General features: G+C 44.4%; 1 protein-coding gene across 2 annotated transcripts in view; it reads right to left on the bottom strand.

Moving 5' to 3' along the window:
- LOC141108550 (uncharacterized) overlaps positions 1-13957 on the bottom strand; it is a 177898-nt gene extending 163941 nt beyond the window's left edge. Inside the window, exons 1-2 of one of the 2 annotated variants that reach the window (XM_073600254.1) lie at positions 13569-13957; positions 2902-2954 (exon numbers count right to left, since the gene is read on the bottom strand). In XM_073600254.1, the coding sequence (XP_073456355.1) occupies positions 2902-2947 (46 nt within the window). In that variant the 5' untranslated portion in view covers positions 2948-2954; positions 13569-13957. The remainder of the gene's footprint in view (positions 1-2901; positions 2955-13568) is intronic. The other variant, XM_073600255.1, reaches the window with a different exon arrangement.
- Between the last annotated feature and the right edge of the window lie 6172 nt (positions 13958-20129).

Here is a 20129-nt window from a genome sequence, read left to right as displayed (position 1 = left end):
CAAAAGAGAACCTGTTACTTTGCCCTTAAAGTGGAGTTGTGGCGTTTCAAACAAAAGGGGTATATCTGCTTTTCTACCTCCGCCCCCCTCTTTAGGACAATTTTTTATTTTTTTTGGGGGGGGGGGGCAAAAAAGAGGGTTCCTAGTTTTGATAGGCACCTGCTCCCACTTTCGCTCAGATCGCCTAGGTCAGGGGTGCCCAACCTTTCGAAGAGCGAGGGCTACTTGGGCGTTGGGCCACAATGAACGGAGCGAGTGGATGACAGGTCCGTGTCCACTCTGCATATGCAGGGCAGACAAGGACACAGCCTTCTCTACTCTATAGGCCCTCTGATCTGGTCCGCCCAGACAGAAGGGGACTGATCCCCTTCTGTGTTTTCAGCAGATTGGATTGGAGGTAGGCGGGTGTAAACGAACACAAGTCCGTTTACATCTGCTGCTCCATAGAGATGACCGATTTGACTGGGTCCACCTGAAAAATTGACAGGCCGACCCGATCAGATCGATCGTGTGAAAGGGGCCTAAGGCTGCTTTCACTGTGATGCGCTGTGGTTTAGCCACACCATGGTGCAGTGCACCTGTGGCTTTCCTGCATGTTACCTGCACTTTGCCATTGAATTCTTTTATATCCTGCAGGTGTGGTGCACTTTCTGAAACGCACCAAACCCACAGGTAATAACAGAGGTCTATAACGTTGCACCCGCGGATCAGGTGGAAAGCAGCCCAGAATAACCAGTGTCTTACTCTGGTTTTTATTTTATTTTATTTTATTTTTTTTCCTTTTGATGTGCAAAAAAGAAAACAAAAAAAAAACAAAAAGACAAGCTTACAAGTTTAAATTGCTTATTAAAAAGGATGCAAGCTAATCTTTTCTCACAGGAATCGACTCTTCTGTTATGCCATCCTTAATGACAATGGAAATTTTCAGTGCACCTCCTGTGTACACATCCCTCTCAGTTGCAGGAATAAATATATCTTTGACAAGCTGCAGAGCCGGTGTCCAAGGAAGGTGCTCTACATTCTGCATGTTCTTGTAGACAATCTGATTGTCCAGAAGGGGCTGGAGCATGGCTCAATTATTTTGGCGAGGGTGAGGCAATCCCCGTGGAATCTACTGCATCCAAGAATTGTTTTATCTGTAGGCAAGAGCCAATACATTACCTCCATTAAAGGTGTAGGGTAGGGGCTGAACCTCTGCTGCACCGGCCCCGTCTAATGGTAATCTATCCCCTTGTACATGTGCTCCCCAGCCCAGAACTCCGCAGACATATCCTGATACACGTACTATACCACCGGTCTCACTCCTGGCAATCTGTCAGCTGTTGCTGTCCCAGGCAGAGTGCATTTTGTCTCACTCCGCCTGTGTCACGAGCCGATGCTATACAGGAAGCATCGGCTCTGCTCTCTACTGCAGACGTATGCTTCCTGTACCACCAGCTCCATTCTTACCATTAAGGCTCTTGGATGGTGGGTCAGGAACCCGCAATCTGGGCTTGCTGACCCGCCATCCCAGAAGGGGTTGTCGCAGGCCACATCAGAGGGTGCTGGACCAGAGCGGGAGAATTATCGTTTTGTCCCTCGAGTTGATCCCCTTTTTAATGCAGAACAAAAAGAGGGTAGAGAGTATGGGACTTTAAGATACATCATATAGAAAGGAACACAGTTAATAAAATAAAAATATACAAATATTTATTGGAAAAAAACTTAAAAGGTAGGGAATACAGTTTACAGTCATAGGTATACACATATTGCCTATCACTGACAAATGAGAGTACTGTAGTCACATACAAATCTAGCCACGTCCAAAAATTCGACATGTTTCGCCGGAAGGGCTTCATCAGGAAAAGGACGAGGATATTTAATTAATAAAAACGCATGGTGTATTCAACCTTAGATGTGTAAACAAAAAAACAAACAAAAGAAAAACAAAAATTAATATGTCACATTTCACAAGGGGTTAACATAGATATATAACTCGCACAAACATGGCTCCACCATATTCGTTTTGTTTTTGCTTGCTTTTTTTTTGTGTGTTTGCTTTGTGAATATGGTGGAGCCATGTTTGTGCAAGTTATATATCTGTGTTAACCCCTTGTGAAATGTGATATATTAATTATTGTTTTTCTTTTGTTTACACATCTAAGGTTGAATATACCATGTGTTTTTATTAAATATCCTCGTCCTTTTCCTGATGAAGCCCTTCCAGCGAAACATGTCAAAATTTTTGGATGCGGCTAGATTATTATGTGACTACAGTACTCTCATTTGTCAGTGATAGGCAATATATGTGTATAGCTATGACTATGACTGTAAACTGTATTCCCTACCCTTTTAAGTGTTTTTTCCTATAAATATTTGTATATTTTTATATTATTAACTGTGTTCCTTTCTATATGATGTACCTTAAAGTCCCATACTCTCTACCCTCTTCTTGTTCTATCAATTTTTAGGGATGTTGGTACTATTGCTCTTTGTGTTTATTTGGAGCTGACCTCTACCCTTGGCATTGCTGAGCCTATCATCTACTAGGACCCCCAGGTCCTTTTGCATCCTTGATGGTGACACCAGGGACTCGAAGACTTGCAAAGAACCAGCCCAGGTAAGGACTGTGCTGGAATTTTTTTTTTTTTGGTGGGGCTGAAGACTCTTAATTTGGCAAAATGATAAGTTTGCTATGAATACAAATATCATATGTGTTGGTCATAGTTGCCTTTGTTCTTGTAAACTACATTGTTAAATCTATCTCTACTATAATTTAGAATATAAAAGAATAAATCAAGCTGTTTTTTTAGCTATATATCCACCAGTTTTCACTTTCTGCATTTTGGAATAATCTATACCACATCACTTGGATGCAGAAATAGTTAATTAGCTTTTAATATGTGAAATGTGACAAATTACCTTCAGAAGATGATTCATCGCAATGACCAACCGCTGCATCCTCCATGTCTCCCCTAGAAGAAAGGTACACTCCCTTAAAACTGTTAATGACAATCACCTGTTAGTTACACAGATGTTTTCCCTGAAGCATTACTTTAGCAGTTGATGTACATGGTACAAAAGAGCATTTGAATAAAAAAAAAAACTAGTTTTGCTCCCTTAAAATAATTATGCTCCCACCTTTCAATTCGGCAATTTTAATACTTTCAATTCCTGAGCAACAGATCTATAAGCACTGTAAATAGTAACTGTACAATTTGGATGGCTCCATTATACTTCAAGTTCACCTTTTGCCTCAATCTCAATCGAACGGGCAATGACATGCATGTGATTATATGCATTTACAGGACATTTAAAATTGCATTTCGTTTAACTGCATTTAGAAAAATAGAAATCTGTCTGTCCATGAGCAGAATAGATATTCTGAATGCATCTAAGCGCATGTTAACACATGGAACCCCTCACAAAAAAATAAATCTAATCAGAAAGCGTGTGGGGGGGGGGGGGCAGGGGGGCGGAGAGCTGAAGTCAAACTCGGCAGATTTCAGTGAGGAGAGCTCTGAGAGCTGATTGGAGGGAAGGGACACATCCCACTCCACACAGCACACAGGAACAGAGCTGAGGCTGTCAATCAGCTGGAGCTCTCTCCCCGTCACCATTTTTCTCTTGGTGTCCGGAAAACTTGTCAGAAGTGATTCATGCCGATAGTAGAGGAAGGAAGCAACAGACAAAAAATACACTTAGTGCTCTGGATTGGGACAAGTACACACACTATAGAGGGATATGCTTTGTTCATATTTCATGCCTGAGGTTTACACTTTACAACCACTGCTGTTTATTTTTCTTTTGTTCTCAGTTTATTTATCTAAATTTTGCTGCATTTACTTTTTCTTCCTGTGTTTTTCAGACCCTGGCTAAAAGTTTATTTGAATTTACTGGCTTATTCAGATAACATTGCAATGAAGTACAGTAACTGCAACCAATCAGAATCCATCTTGTACTGGTTTGGCTTCAGTAACATGAATTCGGGTTAGCTGGCATGGTTTATTGCATTCTACCCTTTCTCCTGGAACCATAACAGAATCAAAGAAAATCTAAATGCCTCTGCATATAAATTGAAAAGATAATATTGGAGATATTCTTAAATGAAAGTGTATATCAATCATTTTTTTTGTTTTGGATAGTTTTAATTAGAACCTGTCTGGGTTTTACTGCTATCCGGAGCTCCATTAGAGAGAGATTTCCCATCACTTCCAGTCCTATTGACAATGGTTTACCACTTGCCAACCAGCTCACATACATTTACTGCGGGAGGTTGGCTCTCCTGCGTGAACCGACATACCTGTACGTCAATCCGTGCATGCGAAATTGCAGGCATGCGCCGCCATGCCTGCTGCGAGCCGCGGGAGCGTGCATGCGGGTCCAGCAGACTCAATGTCCGCCAGCCGCCCGTGATCATTATGCACTGAGGCAGAACGGGGATCTGCCTTTGTAAACAAGGAGATTCCCTGTTCTGCCAGATGACACGACAAGGATTTACTGTTCCCAGTGATCTCTGTCATGTTCCAGTGAGCCCATCCCCCTACAGTTAGAACACACCCAGGGAACACAGTTAACCCCTTGATCAACCCCTAGTGTTAACCCCTTCCCTGCCAGTGTCATTTATACATTGATCAATGCATTTTTATAGCACTGGTCAATGTAATAATGTCACTGGTCCCCAAAAAGTGTAATTTGGGGTCAGATTTGTCTGCCGCAATCCCACTAAAAAAAAAATCACAGATCGCCGTCATTAAAAAATAAATAAAAGTCCATAAAGTCCCGTAGTTTGTAGATGCGATAACTTTTGCGCAAACCAATCAATATACGCTTATTGCGATTTTTTTTTTACCAAAAATCCGTAGAAGAAGACTACACATTGACCTAAATTTATGAAGAAATTTCTTTTTTTTTACATTTATTTTTTTTGGATATGTATTATAGCAAAAAGTTAAAAATATTGTTTTTTTTTTTACAAATTGTTCCTCTTCTTTTGTTTATAGCGCAAAAAATAAGAATCGCAGAGGTGATCAAATACCACCGAAGGAAAGCTCTATCTGTGGGGAAAAAAAAAAAAAAGGACATCAATTTTGTTTGGGTACAACGTTGCACGACCGTGCAATTAGTCAGTTAAAGCGACGCAGTGCCGTATTGCAAAAAATGCTCTGGTCATTAAGGGGGGGCAAATCCTTCCGAGGCTGAAGTGGTTAAACTGATTGTAAAGTCTTGTTTTTTTTCCCCTATAAAAATAACAAACATATTATACTTTCCTGCTCTGTTGCAGTGGATTTTCACAGAGCAGCCTCGATCCTCCTCTTCTCAGATTCCTCTTCTGTGCTCCTGACCCCTCCTTCCTGTTCAGTGCCCCCACAGCAAGCAGCTTGCTATGGGGGCACCCCAGCTGAGTCACAGTTCCCTGTGTCTATTCAGACACGGAGCCCCAACCCGGCCCCGTCCCCTTTCTGTCCCGATTGGCTAGCTGACTTTGATTGACAGCAGTGACAGCCAATGGCACCACTGCTGTGTTACAGCCAATCAGGAGGTAGAATCTTGGACAGCCCGAGACACCCGTGGATATGGCTGGACAGAGAGGGACCTCGGGTAAGTGTTAGGGGTGCTGCTGCACACAGAAGGCTTTTTATCTTAACGCATAGAATGCATTAACCACTTGCTGACCAGCCGCCGCAGTTATACGGCGCTTCATGTAATACATAGAGCGGGTCAGAAAGCACGCCTGCGGTGCTGGAGCCAATGCGTGTGGCCAGCGGTCGTGATGTCCGCCGGCCACCCGCGATCACTACACAGAGAGGCAGAACAGGGATCTGCCAATGTAAACAAGGCGTATCCCTGTTCTGTCAGGAGAGAAGAGTTTGGTCGTCTGTTCCTAGTGATTAAGAACAGTGATCTCTCTGTACTCCCAGAAAGTCCCCTTTCCCCCAGTTAGAAAGCACCTCCCTAGGACACACTTAACCCTTTGATCACCCCTGGTGTTAACCCCTTCCCTGCCAGTGTGATTTTTACAGTAATGAGTGCATTTTATAGCACTGATTGCTGTACAAATGTCACTGGTCCCAAAAAAAAAAAAGTGTCCGATCTGTCCGCCGCAATCTCGGTAAAAAACGCTGATCACCGCCATTATTAGTAAAAAAAAAAAAAATTTATTTTTTTTTTTGTTTATAGCGCAAAAAATAAAAACCGCAGAGGTGATCAAATACTACCAAAAGAAAGCTCCATTTATGGGGGGGGGACAATTTTGTTTGAGTACAACGTAGGGCTGGGAGATTTTCTTGAAAAAAAAAAATCTTAGATTCTCTTAAAAAAAACTCGATTCACGATTCGGTCCTGAGGCGCTGTGGGCATGAGCTTTTAGTCGAGGCCGCGGCTTCGGCCTAGTCCGCGGCGTCCGGCCTCGCGGACTAGGACGAAGCCGCGGCCTCACCTAAAAACTCCTTGCCCGCAGCTCTTCAGGCCCGGTGTCAGCGCCGGTCCGGAGGCGCTGCGGGCATGAGTTTTTAGGTGAGGCCGCGGCTTCGGCCTAGTCCGCGGCGTCCGGCTGTAGCCGCGGACTAGGCCGAAGCCGCGGCCTCGCCTAAAAATTCATGCCCGCAACGCCTCGGGACCGGCACGGTGAAAAAGAAAAAAAAAAAAACTAAAAAAATCGATTTGCTTAAATTTTGATTTGATTTGACCTCTCAACTCGATTCAAGATTTAAATCGATTTTTTCCCCAGCCCTAGTACAACGTCGCACGACCGCTCAATTGTCATAAAAAAAAAAAAAACACCTTCTGACTTTACAACCCATTTAATCACAAAGGAAGTGAAAGAAGATCTGCTACAGGGGACAAAGACAGCAATAAAAATCTAAGGGGTTTTAGATGTCTCATACTCCACTTGTTGCCTTTGGAGAGTTGCCGTCACTCCCTGCCTGGTAAAACATAGCACACTGGAGTCTACAACAATTCTCGGAATCTAAATATTTGAAATAATTTTTTTTTTTCTCAACATTGGATTAAGATTTTTTTGTTTTGTTTTTTGTTTTAAATGTTTTGCTTCCTGATTTCCTTTCATTCCCCAGCGTGGAGATGCAACATGAAATCTCTCCAAAGTGAAGTGAATTCCCATCTTAGAGAGATGTCACAGGACCAGGTGTCCTCATTGGAGGATTTTCCCTCACTGCTCTGAGGACAACTATCATTGGCCTATCGATTAAGTAACAGGTATCAGCTACCACCATATGGTCCTCCTTCCAGCATCTTACAAGAATCAAACATCTGATTCCAGTAGTGGATATGTCTAAATTAATCCATGCTTTTGTAAAACTCAGACTGGTTTACTGCAAATTCCACTACTATGGTCCCTCAGAGAAAAATCGGTATTGGTTGCAGCTGGTACAGAATGCAGCAGCCAGGCTTCTGATATATATATATATATATATATATATATATATATATATTAAGTAATCATCTAGCAAAAAAAAAAAAAAAATACTTGTAAGCAACAAGTGTCAGAAAAAGGCTAAAGCCCCGTACACACGATCGGATTTTCCCACAGGAAATGTTGGATGTGCGCTTGTTGGCGGTAAGTCCGACCGTGTGTACGCTCCATCGGACAATTGTTGTCAGACTTTCCGCAGGTTCTCAAATTTTCCGCCAACAAACGTGTTTTGTCGGATTTTCCTATCGTGTGTACACAAGTCCGTCGGACAAAAGTCCAAAAGTACAAGCATGCATGCTTGGAATCAAGGATGAGCCGGAAGCGCTCGGTCTTGTAAAACTAGCATTCATAATGGAGATATCACGTACGTCTTTTACGTCACTACGTTCGTAATTTTTGGCCAACATTTGTGTGACCGTGCGTATGCAAAACAAGTTGGAGCCAACATCCTTTGACCAAAAATCCACGGTTTTGTCGTCAGAAAGTCCGATCGTGTGTACAAGGCTTTAGTCTTTAAAGTGTAAGTTAACCCCCACCCCCCCAAATAAAACTGATATCCTGGTCCCTTAAAGCAGATTAAACAGCACAGTGTTTGTGCTGTGTAATCTGCCCCCCTCTAAACTGTAGAAAAACCTGCCTGAACCTGCCACTTCCTGTGTCCTCCTCTCTGTATGGACCACGATAATCCGGGGCGCTGAGCCCTGATCACCGTATCAGAGTACGTCCCTCCATCATCCGCAGCCCTGCTCTCAGCTCTGCTCTCCCCCCCCCCCCCCCCGCCTGTCAGCTCCGTGTTGTGTGTCTCTGTCTCCACCCCCCCGCCGCTATTAGTAGAAATCAAAAACTTACAATGGTCACTGCCAGCCCCTCTATTATACTCAGGCATACCACACTGTATATGTCCTTTCCCTAAAAACAAGTCTTGTAAATACCTATTTAGAGCCATCTTCAGGCCAGTCATGTGACTCGCGGTCTCCAAGACAGGGCTTCTGCGAGAGGGGCTGAGTGGCCACGTGATCTCCCTAGCTGAAGTCAGAGGGAGATCTTGGCCCCTCCTGCAGCAGCCATGTATTGGAGCTGAAAAGTGGCCACAGGTCACGTGACCAGCCTGAAGATCACTCTAAATAGGTATTTACAAGCCTTGTTTTTAGAAAAGACATATACAGTGTGGTACGCCTGAGTATAATAGAGGAGCTGGCAGTGATTTCTACTTGTGTCTTAACAAACACTTTAAGTGGTTAAACTGCCCTCATTTGCAGAGGAAGTTCAACCCTTTAATCTAAAAGAACCAAATTATACAATGTTTCTTTTTATCCCAGTACTGAGCAATGTTGGGATAAACTTTGCTGGCTCCTTTTTTTTTTTTTTTTTTTTTTTTTGACAGCTGTCAGCTATGAGCAGAGAACAGCTCTGCAATTGTTACATTAATCGTGGAAATGCTGGATTAGGATCGTGAGGGGAGGGTTGAATCAGGATCACAATTTTTTAACGATTAATCATGCAGCTCTAGCGTCCAGGAAGCACCCTCTCTGTATATTATTTAATCACAGACTCAGAACATTAAAGTGATTCTAAAGGTTGTAATAAAAAAACAAGACAAATAAACAAACACATTATACCTACCTGCTCTGTGCAATGATTTTTCACCGAGCAGCCCTTATACTCTTCTTTTTGGGTCCTCTGCCTGGCTTCTCCCCCCTGCTGAGTTCCCCCAATAGCAAGCCTCTTGCTATAGGGACACTCAAGAAGGCTCACTCCCGAGCCACGCTCCTGTGAATGGACATTGTCCATTCACAAACAGGAGAGTGGTTTGGCCCCGCCCCTCCTCATTGGCTCACTGGCTGTGATTGACAGCAGCAGTCAATGGCTCCTGCTGCTGTGTGAGCCAAAGAGAAGAGACACTCAGGATCCACATGGCAGGATTGAGATGGAGCTCAGGTAAGTATGGGGTGGGGGGTGCTGGGAGTGGTGGGGGGCTGCACCCAGAAGGTTTTTGTATCACTGTGTATTGGTCAGGCAACGCACTGACACCTTCGCAGCCAATGAGCTACATGCTGGGCGCTCAGTGTGCTCCTGGGGTTGGCTACCCCCTTCAGTCCACCTGCCCTCCATCTATCCATCAGAATGCATGCACCTCCACTGTGGGGACACTTATAAGTTAGTGTTAGGGACCACAGATTCCAAGGTGCCATGGCGAGGCTCTGTGGCTTACGCATACATTTGCAAATGCTTGCGGACTAAAGTCCTGTTTTTAACGCATTCTTTTAGACAGGTTTATTTGGTTGTCTGCGGGCTGGTCGGTAAGTAAGATTGGCTTTTTCCTTGGCCTTGTTTATACCTTATGTTGCCCTCGAATGCTGCTTAATGTTATGGCCAGCTATAGATGGGGGCAGTGGTGCTTTTTTTTTTGTATCACTTTAATGCATAGCATGCATTAAAAGGAGAAGTTCAGCCAAAGCTCGTTTGGCTGGGCTTCTCCTATGCATCACTCCTGTGACCCGTTTTTAAGCAGACAGCTGAAATCAGTATAGGCACCGCATCATCACAACAATAAAAAGTCTGGATCTGATAGGTGCCTGGACTGATCCCGTCTCAGCCTCTCAGCGAGCCGCTGAGAGCCTGAGCTGGTTGCTCCCCGCTCCTCCACAGCTCAGCGCTCCAGTGAGCGCGGGGGATCAGAGCGGGGAGCTGCTGAGTGAAAGGGTGCTGACGACACTCGGGAAGCTGTAAGAACCGAGCCATCAGGCGCCGGGGAACAGATGCAGCATCGAACCGATGCTGCATCCACCTACGAAAGTATGAAACTGGGAAAAAATAAAAAATAAAAACATACTTCTCTTTTAAAGGTAAAAGACATTCGACCTGGAGAACCACTTTTAAGATTCATCCAGGTTAACAGCGACACTTGAAAAGTTCTTCAATTCAAGGATCCCAACACAAATTTGATAAGTGCTTTAAGTCCCCAGAGAGGAAAGACTATAGAAATAGTAATACGAATTTCTCTCACTTTCTGTACCAGAGACAATGGAGAGGGTGGCAGCAGGGTCACAGACAGCAATAAAAACATGAGAAAAGGATGTAGCCTTTTCCCTACAATAACAAAAAAAAATGCCTTTACACAAAGTACAATTATGGTGCAGAATTGACAACAAAAAAAATGTCAGTTCCTGTAAATACATACAGTTTAGGTGTGAAAGGTGAGAAAAAGACTACAAAAGATTTGTGAAAAAAAAACAAAACAAAAAGAAAAACAACATATACTAATATAAGACCCCTTTCACACTGAAGCAGTTTTCATGCATTTTAGCACTAGAAATGGCGCCTGCAAAGCACCTGAAAACCGCCTCACATGACTCCCCAGTGTAAAAGCCCGAGTTCTTTCACACTGGGGCGGTGCGCTTGCGGGACATTACAAAAAGTCCTGCAAGCAGCATCTTTGGAGGGCGGTTTGAGAGCGCTGTATACATCGCTCCCAAACCGCCCCTGCCCATTGGAATGCGTGGGCAGCGCTTCGGAAGCGTCGCAACACGGGCGGTTTTAACCCTTTCTTCGGCCGCTAGCGGGGGTTAAAAGTGCCCCGCTAGCGGCCGAAAAGCGGCACTGAAACGACAATAAAGCAGCGTGGCCCAAGTGTGAAAATACCCTAAGGGCTTGTACACACTTGACTACATTTCTAACGCTCCTCTATTAAGCGAAAACGGTCGTACGATCTGTCGTACGATATTCAGATCGTGTGTACAGGCCATTAATAGTCGCAAGTAGAAATTGAATAGGTAGATAAAGTCACGAAAATTCTCGTACGACAAATACAAAAAATCAGAAGTGACGTCATGTGTTGTGATGCATTTGTATTGTATTTTCGAAACGACAACTATACTGACTAAACGAAAATCCAGACGATCTGGAAACGTACAAGGAAAATTTTCGTGCATGTCTGATCGAATAATAATCGGATGAACTGTCGTGATCGGCTGTCGAAAGTAGTGTACACACGATCCTGAAAATCGTACGATTCTTAATCGGACGACCGTTTTCCTACCATATTCGGATCGTGTGTACGGGCCATTAGCGAAAACGGTCGTACAATCTGTCGTACGATATTCGGATCGTGTGTACGGGCCATAACCGGAAACTGTCGTACGATCTGTCGTACGATATTCGGATCGTGTGTACGGGCCATAAACGAAAGCGGACGTACGATATTCGGATCGCGTGTACGGGCCATAAGCAAAAACGATCGTACGATCTGTCGTATGATATTCGGATCGCGTGTACGGGCCATAAGCGAAAGCGGACGTACGATATTCGGATCGCGTGTACGGGCCATAAGCGAAAACGGACGTACGATCTGTTGTACGATATTCGAATCGTGTGTACGGGCCATAAGCGAAAACGGACGTACAATCTGTCATACGATATTCAGATCGTGTGTACGGGCCATTAATAGTCGCAAGTAGAAAATTTAATAGGTAGATAAAGTCACGAAAATTCTCGTACGACAAAGAAAAAAAAAAAATCAGAAGCGACGTCATGTGCCGTGATGTATTTGTATTGTATTTTCGAACAACAACTATACTGACTAAACGAAAATCGTACGATCTGGAAACGTACGAGGAAAAATTTTTGTGTATGTCCGATCCAATAATATTCGGATGAACTGTCGTGATCAGCTGTCGAAAGTAGTGTACACGCGATCCTGAAAATCGTACGATTCTTCCTCGGACGACCGTTTTCGTACCAAATTCGGATCGTGTGTACGGGCCATACGCGGAAACGGTCGTACGATTCTGTCGTACGATATTCGGATCGTGTGTACGGGCCCATAAGGATTGATAAGCTGCAATTTAATACATGTTTTACTTTTAGGATTAATACCGCTTTACATTTATTAAAATGACAACGTATTTAAAGCGGGATTCCGGCCAGCGAAATTTTTTTTTTCAAAGTCAGCAGCTACAAACACTGTAGCTGCTGACTTTAAATAAGTAGACTTACCTGTCCTGGGTGCCCGCGATGTCGGTCGCCCGAGGCCGACCCGCCCCTCGGCTCTCGGTGTCTTGCCGAGAAAGTTCCCTCGGCGGATAAGGACCCCCCCCTGTACTGTGCAGGCGCAGCGCCTGCGCAGTACGAACTACTATCAGCCGCCGGAGATAGCCGAAGCTCAAAATCTACAATCAGCTGTACACGGTGCCTGCCCCACCATCCAAGTGGACCTAGAGGGGGAGTAAAAAAGAGCCGAGTGAAGCGAGGCCGCGCCCGAAGCGTGGCGAGCGAAGCGAGCCCGCGAGGGGCCCTCTTACAGGCGCCGTGTACAGCTGATTTTCCCCCTTTTCACCTTCGGCTATTTCCGCCGGATCCTACTGCACAGGCGCAGTGCCTGCGCAGTAGAGGGGGGTCCTTATCTGCCGAGCGGAACACAGGCACCGCCATCCTAAGTAAGGAAAACAGGCAGTGGAGCCTTGCGGCTTCACTGGCAGTTTCCTACTGCGCACGCACGAGCAGCGCAGCGCTCTGTGAACGGCCCCCGTGGTTTTCTGTGAACACACACAGTTCCCAGAAGGCAACGGGGGGGGGCCGCTCACCGAGGAACAGGACACGCCGCGGAATAGGAAGAGGCAGATTAGGAAGACTGCCTAGCAACACGGGTTCAGGTAAGTTTAAAGAAAATATTTTTTTTTCCAAATATTTTTTTTTATTTTTTTTAGGATTTTTGGTCCATTTTCTTTTTTTTTTTTCAGGGTGGCCCTCCACTTTAAACAAGAGCAACATTTAATAACGCTCGCAAAATAAAATACAAATCCCCAATAGATACAATGAAACCCAGATACAATGAAACTATAATAAAAAAAAAAAAAAAGACTGGTCAGGCACTATAATTTGTATCTATACAGTGTGTTGGGTGTAATTCGGATTTGATCAGACATGCTTTGTAAATAGGTAAGTGTGCATACAATGAATAGACATCACATGGAGAATAGGAAGCTTTTCAAGGTGTAAAATAAAAAGCAAGCAGCCTAAATGGGAAAACGGAAACATCCTTTGACACAAAACAAAACAAAAGACACAAATATTTTTTTTTTTCCTAAGCATTAGTGATTTCCTGACATTCCTTGTTTATAAATCATCACATGACAAATGACAGTCTGGAGATTACCTGTAAAGACACAACCCTTATTTAGCCCCGGATGGTGCTGTAAGGGGAAGAAGGCAGTTAAGTTTGAATGTTATCCTGCAGACGGGAAGTGTGAATGGAGCATCATTGTAGGGGGAGATCTCAATGCTTTAGCCTGGGGTGGCCTGTTTATTGGATCGCTTTTACAAGCAGCAGAGAGGAGGTTTAGTGTTCTTCTCTGGGGCTGGGTGTTGGTGTCCCCGTGTGAGGATGCATGTGGTTGGCTTTGTGTGACATGAAGGGTGGGAGAAGTCCCCGCTTAATCAGATGTGATTTTTTCTGCACACCCGCTCAACAATTCTTTTTGTTTCTGCAGCGAACATTTCCTTCCTGGCAGAGCTCAGCCCTGCGCTTCACACAGCCTGGACACGTGATCTCTCCACTGAGGCCTGCAACCACAGCGAATGACCCAACACTCTGATCTGCACAGCAAATCTATTCATACCAGGATGATGACCTTTTCTATGAAATCATTTCTTCTCCTCTGTGCTGAAGAAAAAAGAAAAAAACGCTGGGAGATAATGATCTGATTATTTTATAGTGCAGGATTTTCGGGGGGGGGGTTATATGGAATTGTGTGAGCGACAGCGCCAAGCTGAACGCAAAGCGGATGAATTTAACCCCTTCTGGCACTTCGCTCCTACATGCAAAGAAAATCATCTTTTTTTTTTTCTAGAAAATTATTATTATTATACACGATTTCTATAGCGCCAACAGTTTACGCAGCGTAGGGGGGGGGGGGGGGACAGCACGGAAAATTACTCAGAACCCCCCCACCAAACAGTATGGACAGGGGGAGCTACATAGTTACATAGTTAGTAAGGTTGAATAAAGACACCAGTTCATCCAGTTCAACCTGAGTGAGTGTGGGTGCGTGTCTACAATTGTCCCTATTTTTATTTAAAGTACCCATATGGCGCCGCCAATTCACTCAGCACTCTGCACATACATCGTACACCCACATCAGTCCCTACTCTCAAGGAGCCCACAATCCAAGGTCCCCAACTCACATTCATATACTAGGGCCAATTTTTTGAACAGAAGCCAATTAACCTACCAGCATGTCTTTGGAGTGTGGGAGGAAACCGGAGTACCCGGAGGAAACCCACGCAGGGACAGGGAGAACATGCAAACTCCAGGCAGGTAGTGTCATGGTAGGGATACGAACCAGCGACCCTTTTTACTGCTAGGCGAGAGTGCTACCCACTACACCACTGTGCTGCCCACAGCTTAAATATTTTTTTTTATCCTTTCTTTTACTTTTATTTTTATACTTTCTCTTGAAAAAAAATTTTTTTGATCACTTTTATTCCTAAACGATGTAAGGATGAGCTCAAGCGTGTTTGCAAACCGCACGTGCAGAGTCCGCCAGGAAGTCGGCACTGCGCTGCGCTAATCACAGGCAGTGAGACATTTCCCGATCTCTGCAGCCGCACATCGGGTAAATGTCTCACTGCCTGTGATTAGCGCAGCGCCGTGCCGACTTCCTGGCGGGCTCTGCTTGTGGGCTGGTGTGCGAACACTCCCGAGCCCATCCTTACTCCTCTGTAACTCTAAAAACGTAACCTGTAAAAAAAAAAAAAAAAATTGTAAAGCGTCGCCTACGGATATTTTTTTTTAGGTTTCAAAATTTGTCGCCGTTCCACGAGCGCGCGCAATTTTAAAGCGTGACACGTTGTGTATCTTTTTACTCGGCGTTAACATCCTCTTTCACGTTATACGAAAAAATAAAAAGGGCGGTCGTTTGCAACTTTTTTTTATATGTCGCACTGTATTTGCGCAGCGATTTTTCAAACACTTTTTTTTGTGAATTAAAAAAAAAAAAGACAAAAAACAGTAGTTGGCCACTTTTTTTTTTTTTTAATAATGTGAAAGAGGATGTTACGCCGAGTAAAAAGAAAATTCTCGTACGACAAAGAAAAAAAAAAAAAATCAGAAGTGATGTCGTGTGTTGTGATTCATTTGTATTGTATTTTCGAAACAACAACTATACTGACTAAAGGAAAATCATACGATCTGGAAACGTACGTGGAAAATTTTCGTGCATGTCCGATTGAATAATATTCGGATGATCCTGAAAATCGTACGATTCTTCCTCGGACGACCGTTTTCGTACCATATTCGGATCGTGTGTACGAGCCATAAGCGAAAACGGACGTACGATGTTACGCCGAGTAAAAAGATACCCAACGTGTCACACTTTAAAATTGCGCGCGCTCGTGGAATGGCGACAAATTTTGGAACCTAAAATAATCCGTAGGCGACGCTTTAAATTTTTTTTTTTTTTTTTTTACAGGTTACATTTTTAGAGTTACAGAAGAGTAAGGATGAGCTCTGGCGTGTTTGCACACTCCACGTGCAGAGCCCGCCAGGAAGTCAGCACTGCACAGCGCTAATCGTAGGCAGTGAGACGTTGCCCCGATGTGCGGCTGCAGAGATCGGAAAATGTCTCACTGCCTGTGATTAGCGCAGCGCCGTGCCGACTTTCTGGCGGGCTCTGCACGTGGGGTGTGCATCCTTACAGAGGAGGTCTTGGGCTAGAATTGTTGCTTTTGCTCAAATGCACACGGGGATACCTCACGTGTATGCTTGAACGCCGTTTACATATGTGGGCGCAACTTACGTAAATTTTTTTTTTTTTTTTTAAGTGCCCCCATCCCGCATGTGCTTCTGTACGTATGGACAGGGGGAGCTTAAATATTTTTTTTTATCCTTTCTTTTACTTTTATTTTTATACTTTCTCTTGAAAAAAAATTTTTTTGATCACTTTTATTCCTAAACTATGTAAGGATGAGCTCAAGCGTGTTCGCAAACCGCACGTGCAGAGTCCGCCAGGAAGTCGGCACCGCACAGCGCTAATCACAGGCAGTGAGACATTTCCCGATCTCTGCAGCCGCACATCGGGACAATGTCTCACTGCCTGTGGTTAGCGCTGTGCAGTGCCGACTTCCTGGCGGGCTCTGCACGTGCGGTTTGCGAACACGCCTGAGCTCATCCTTAATTATAAGGAATGCAAACATCCCTTGTAATAGGAATAGTGCATGACAGGTCCTCTTCATGGAGAGATGTGGAGTCTATAAGACCTCACATCTCTTCTCCAGGTTTGAAAGGCTGAGAAAAAAAAAAAAAAACTCTTCGCTTTTCCAGCCGCATCCTCAGCTTTGTTTGCCCGAGCCTCCGAGCGCCCGAGCCTCCGAGGGTCATAGAGATGATTGGGGGCCATCTGGTCAGCAAAAAAATCTCTATGGTCAACTTCCGGCGGCAAACGATTCTTTCTCCGATCACATGGGTGAGCCGGAGGAAGCACCGGAGGGCGGCACATGGAAAGTAGGGTATATGTTTCCAATGGCATAGTTCACACCAGTGCGGTCAGTTCCGGGGCTTTCCAATTATAGGAAAAAAAAGTAGAACATGCTGAATTTTTCCGGCACTGGTCTGTAATGGAATGCAGTAAGACGCATCAAAAATGCAATGAAATGCATCATAAACGCACTGGACCCTAGTACAGTGGGAAAAAAAAAAAAAAAAAAACATCTGGAATGCATCCGGGAATGCATCAAAAACACACTGGAACGCGCCAAAAATGTGCACGCAAAAATGCATCCGGAGTGGATCTGGAGTGCATTTTCGTGGTGTGAACCAGCCCTCAAAAGCAATAATAAACCCGATAACAAACCTTTTTATTATTTTGCAGCTTACCAGTCCTTGGCTGCATTCGTTTTCTTTTTTATGGTCCACGCTTTTTCTGTATCAGAAACGCATTGGCAAGTAGGTTACAAGGTTTCCAATGGCATAGTTCACACCAGTGCAGGTCAGTTCCAGTAAAAAAGAAGAGCTGCGTTTTTCCTGCACTGGACTGTACTGAAATGCGGTAAAATGCATCAAAAACGCACCGGAATGCACTGAACCGCATCAAAAACGCATAAAAACGCACACTTGACCCCAGTACAGTAAAGAAAGAAACAAGCACCTGAAATGCATCCAGAAATGCATCAAAAACACACTGGAATGCTTTGAAAACGCAGTAAAAACACGCATGCAGAAACGCATCTGGATGGATCTGAAGTGTGTTTTTGTGGCTTTCTTCTATTTTCACCTGGTGATCCTGCTAGCAAGTCTGCTGTTTTTCAACAGAAAAAGCTGTCCTGCAGATGTAGCAGTTAGAGGGTTAAGACAAATCATTTACCACTGGCAGGGGTGCTTACGATAATCAGCTTTTATTTATGTAAAACCTTTAACCCAAAAGGAGAAAAAAAGCACTGTTTGCTGTAACTGCTTAAGTGAGCAGAACTGCAGCTTCAATTTGCTAGTTTATCTAAATCTGCTAGTGTATCTAACACCCCTCCCCCCTAGATGAACAATGCTTGCTGTCCAAAACGGGTTTCTGTTGCTCCTTCATCCAGAGTGGAGGCGCTCTAAGCCCTGGTTCATGCTGATGCGATTCGGGAAACACAGAAAATCCTGTGCATTTCCCACAGCGCATTGCAATCACACGGCATCCATGCGCTTTGCTCCGCTGGGCTGGTGCAAGGATTTTTTTAACACCCTAGGCGAAACCTCATTTTTTTGACGCCCCCCCCCCTGCTCCACCCCCTTTGCCCTGCCCATGTATACCCCACCTTTTTATTGAAGCGCCCATCAAATGCAGCCTTACCAGTGCCCATCAATGAATGTTTGCTTGCTTCCATTCATTCGGGAGTTGAGACACAGACACAGTCCTCCATCGGCGCTGCGCCTCTGACACTATGTGCGAACGAAGCAGCGGCTGCCTGCTGATGCTGAGACTTAGTTGCTTGCTGCAGAGAGAAGAGAGTGGGGACACCAGTGCGCCCTAGGCGGCTGCCTAGTTTGCCTAGTGGTAGCACCGGCCCTGCTCCTGCAGGTGTCAATGTACATTGGGCCAGAGAATCCTGTTTCTGAGTGTCAGTTGGCCATTCCTCTTGCCTCATTGATGTGGAGCCTTGCTGTCTTCTTCCTCTGATGGCCAGTTCTTAGGAACTTTGCCCCAAACCACATTTGACACACAGAAACGGGATTCTTTGGACCGATGTATGTTTGGCTCAAGGGGCTCTTTTAATGCAAAGCTTTTCACTATTCTCTGGAGCAGCCCACACCAGGCAACTAATGGATGCTGACACCTTGGGGTCTTCAATGGCCTATCCTCGCCATTTGGAGGAGTGCTTCTGCTAAACACGTTTTTATTAAGTGGTAATATTCCCCGAAGAAGATGTAAGCCGCGTACACACGAGCCGAAAGTCCGACCGAAAAAGTCAGACGGAAGCTTTTCATCGCCTATTCTGATCGTGTGTATGCCTCATGGGACTTTCGTATTCAAAAATTCTGACGGACCTAGAAATGGAACATGTTCTAAATTTTTCCGACGGAACCAATTCCTATCGGGAAAACCGCTCGTCTGTATGCTGTTCCAACGGACCAAAAAATGACGCATTCTGTGAAGCAAGTACGAGACGGAAGCTATTGGCTACTGGCTATTGAACTTCCTTTTTTTAGTCCCGTCGTACGTGTTGTACGTCACCGCGTTCTGGACGGTCGGACTTTGGTGTGACTGTGTGTAGGCAAGACCACTTGAATGGAATTCCGTCGGAGAAACCTTCGAAGTTTATTTCGACAGCAAAACCGGTCGTGTGTACGCGGCATAAGTACAGTTAATTTTGAAACGCGTTGGATACCCCCCCCCACTCTGCTGTATTCCTCGGCACAATCAATGACGGAGGGAACAGCAAGTAGATGGGGACTACCACTTTACGGTTAACAGTCAAATGTGCAGTATTGATAATATCATTGATGCAATGTTTTGCATTTTCAATATGAGATTTTTATGTAATTTTATCTACAATAAATATTAATTTTCTATACATGAAATTTTATAATTTTTTTCAATTGCCTACAAAATCCCATATTTTTTAGGTTTATTCGAGGCCCCTGCACTGTGGTCTCCTCCTGCAGGACTGGATGCAGGAACACTGCCCCTTCGGCACAGGCCTCAGACTACTCATGTGATAAATATAAATTGACAAGTAATGGCGCCAAACAAATAAATTGGTATTTACCAAAATCCAGGAAAAGCTGCCCATTTTTCAAGTGAACTGATCACCCATGAACAAAATATAAAGGACGGCGCTAATTCATAAAAAAAAAATATGATTACATCAAACGTAAATAATGTGCATAATAGAGTATTAACAATCCTGGAGGAAAGAGTCCACACTCCAAAAAAAAAAAAGAGTAACAGGTGATCTTAATTGTCCGTGCTCCACCAACACTCATGTGAGAAGAAACAAACTCGCCAAATAACTAGATGGGATAGAAACTTGCATAGGATTCAGATCCTGAGTAGGATAAGCCAAATCAAAGGGAGATGATCCTTGGCTTATTTGGCATCAACTGATAGAGCGCAATATAGCTTGTGCAGGATAAACCATAAACGGCGCTAGATTTATGTGCTCTCCCCCCACCTTCTGGGCACACCTCCCCAGGGATTAGTTGGAGTTCCTTAAATATTCAGTCTGCTTGTTTTGCTCT

This window comes from Aquarana catesbeiana, linkage group LG09 (assembly GCF_042186555.1).
Source record: "Aquarana catesbeiana isolate 2022-GZ linkage group LG09, ASM4218655v1, whole genome shotgun sequence".
Taxonomy (NCBI): Eukaryota; Metazoa; Chordata; class Amphibia; order Anura; family Ranidae; genus Aquarana; species Aquarana catesbeiana.
This window is presented reverse-complemented; position numbering and strand designations above follow the sequence as displayed.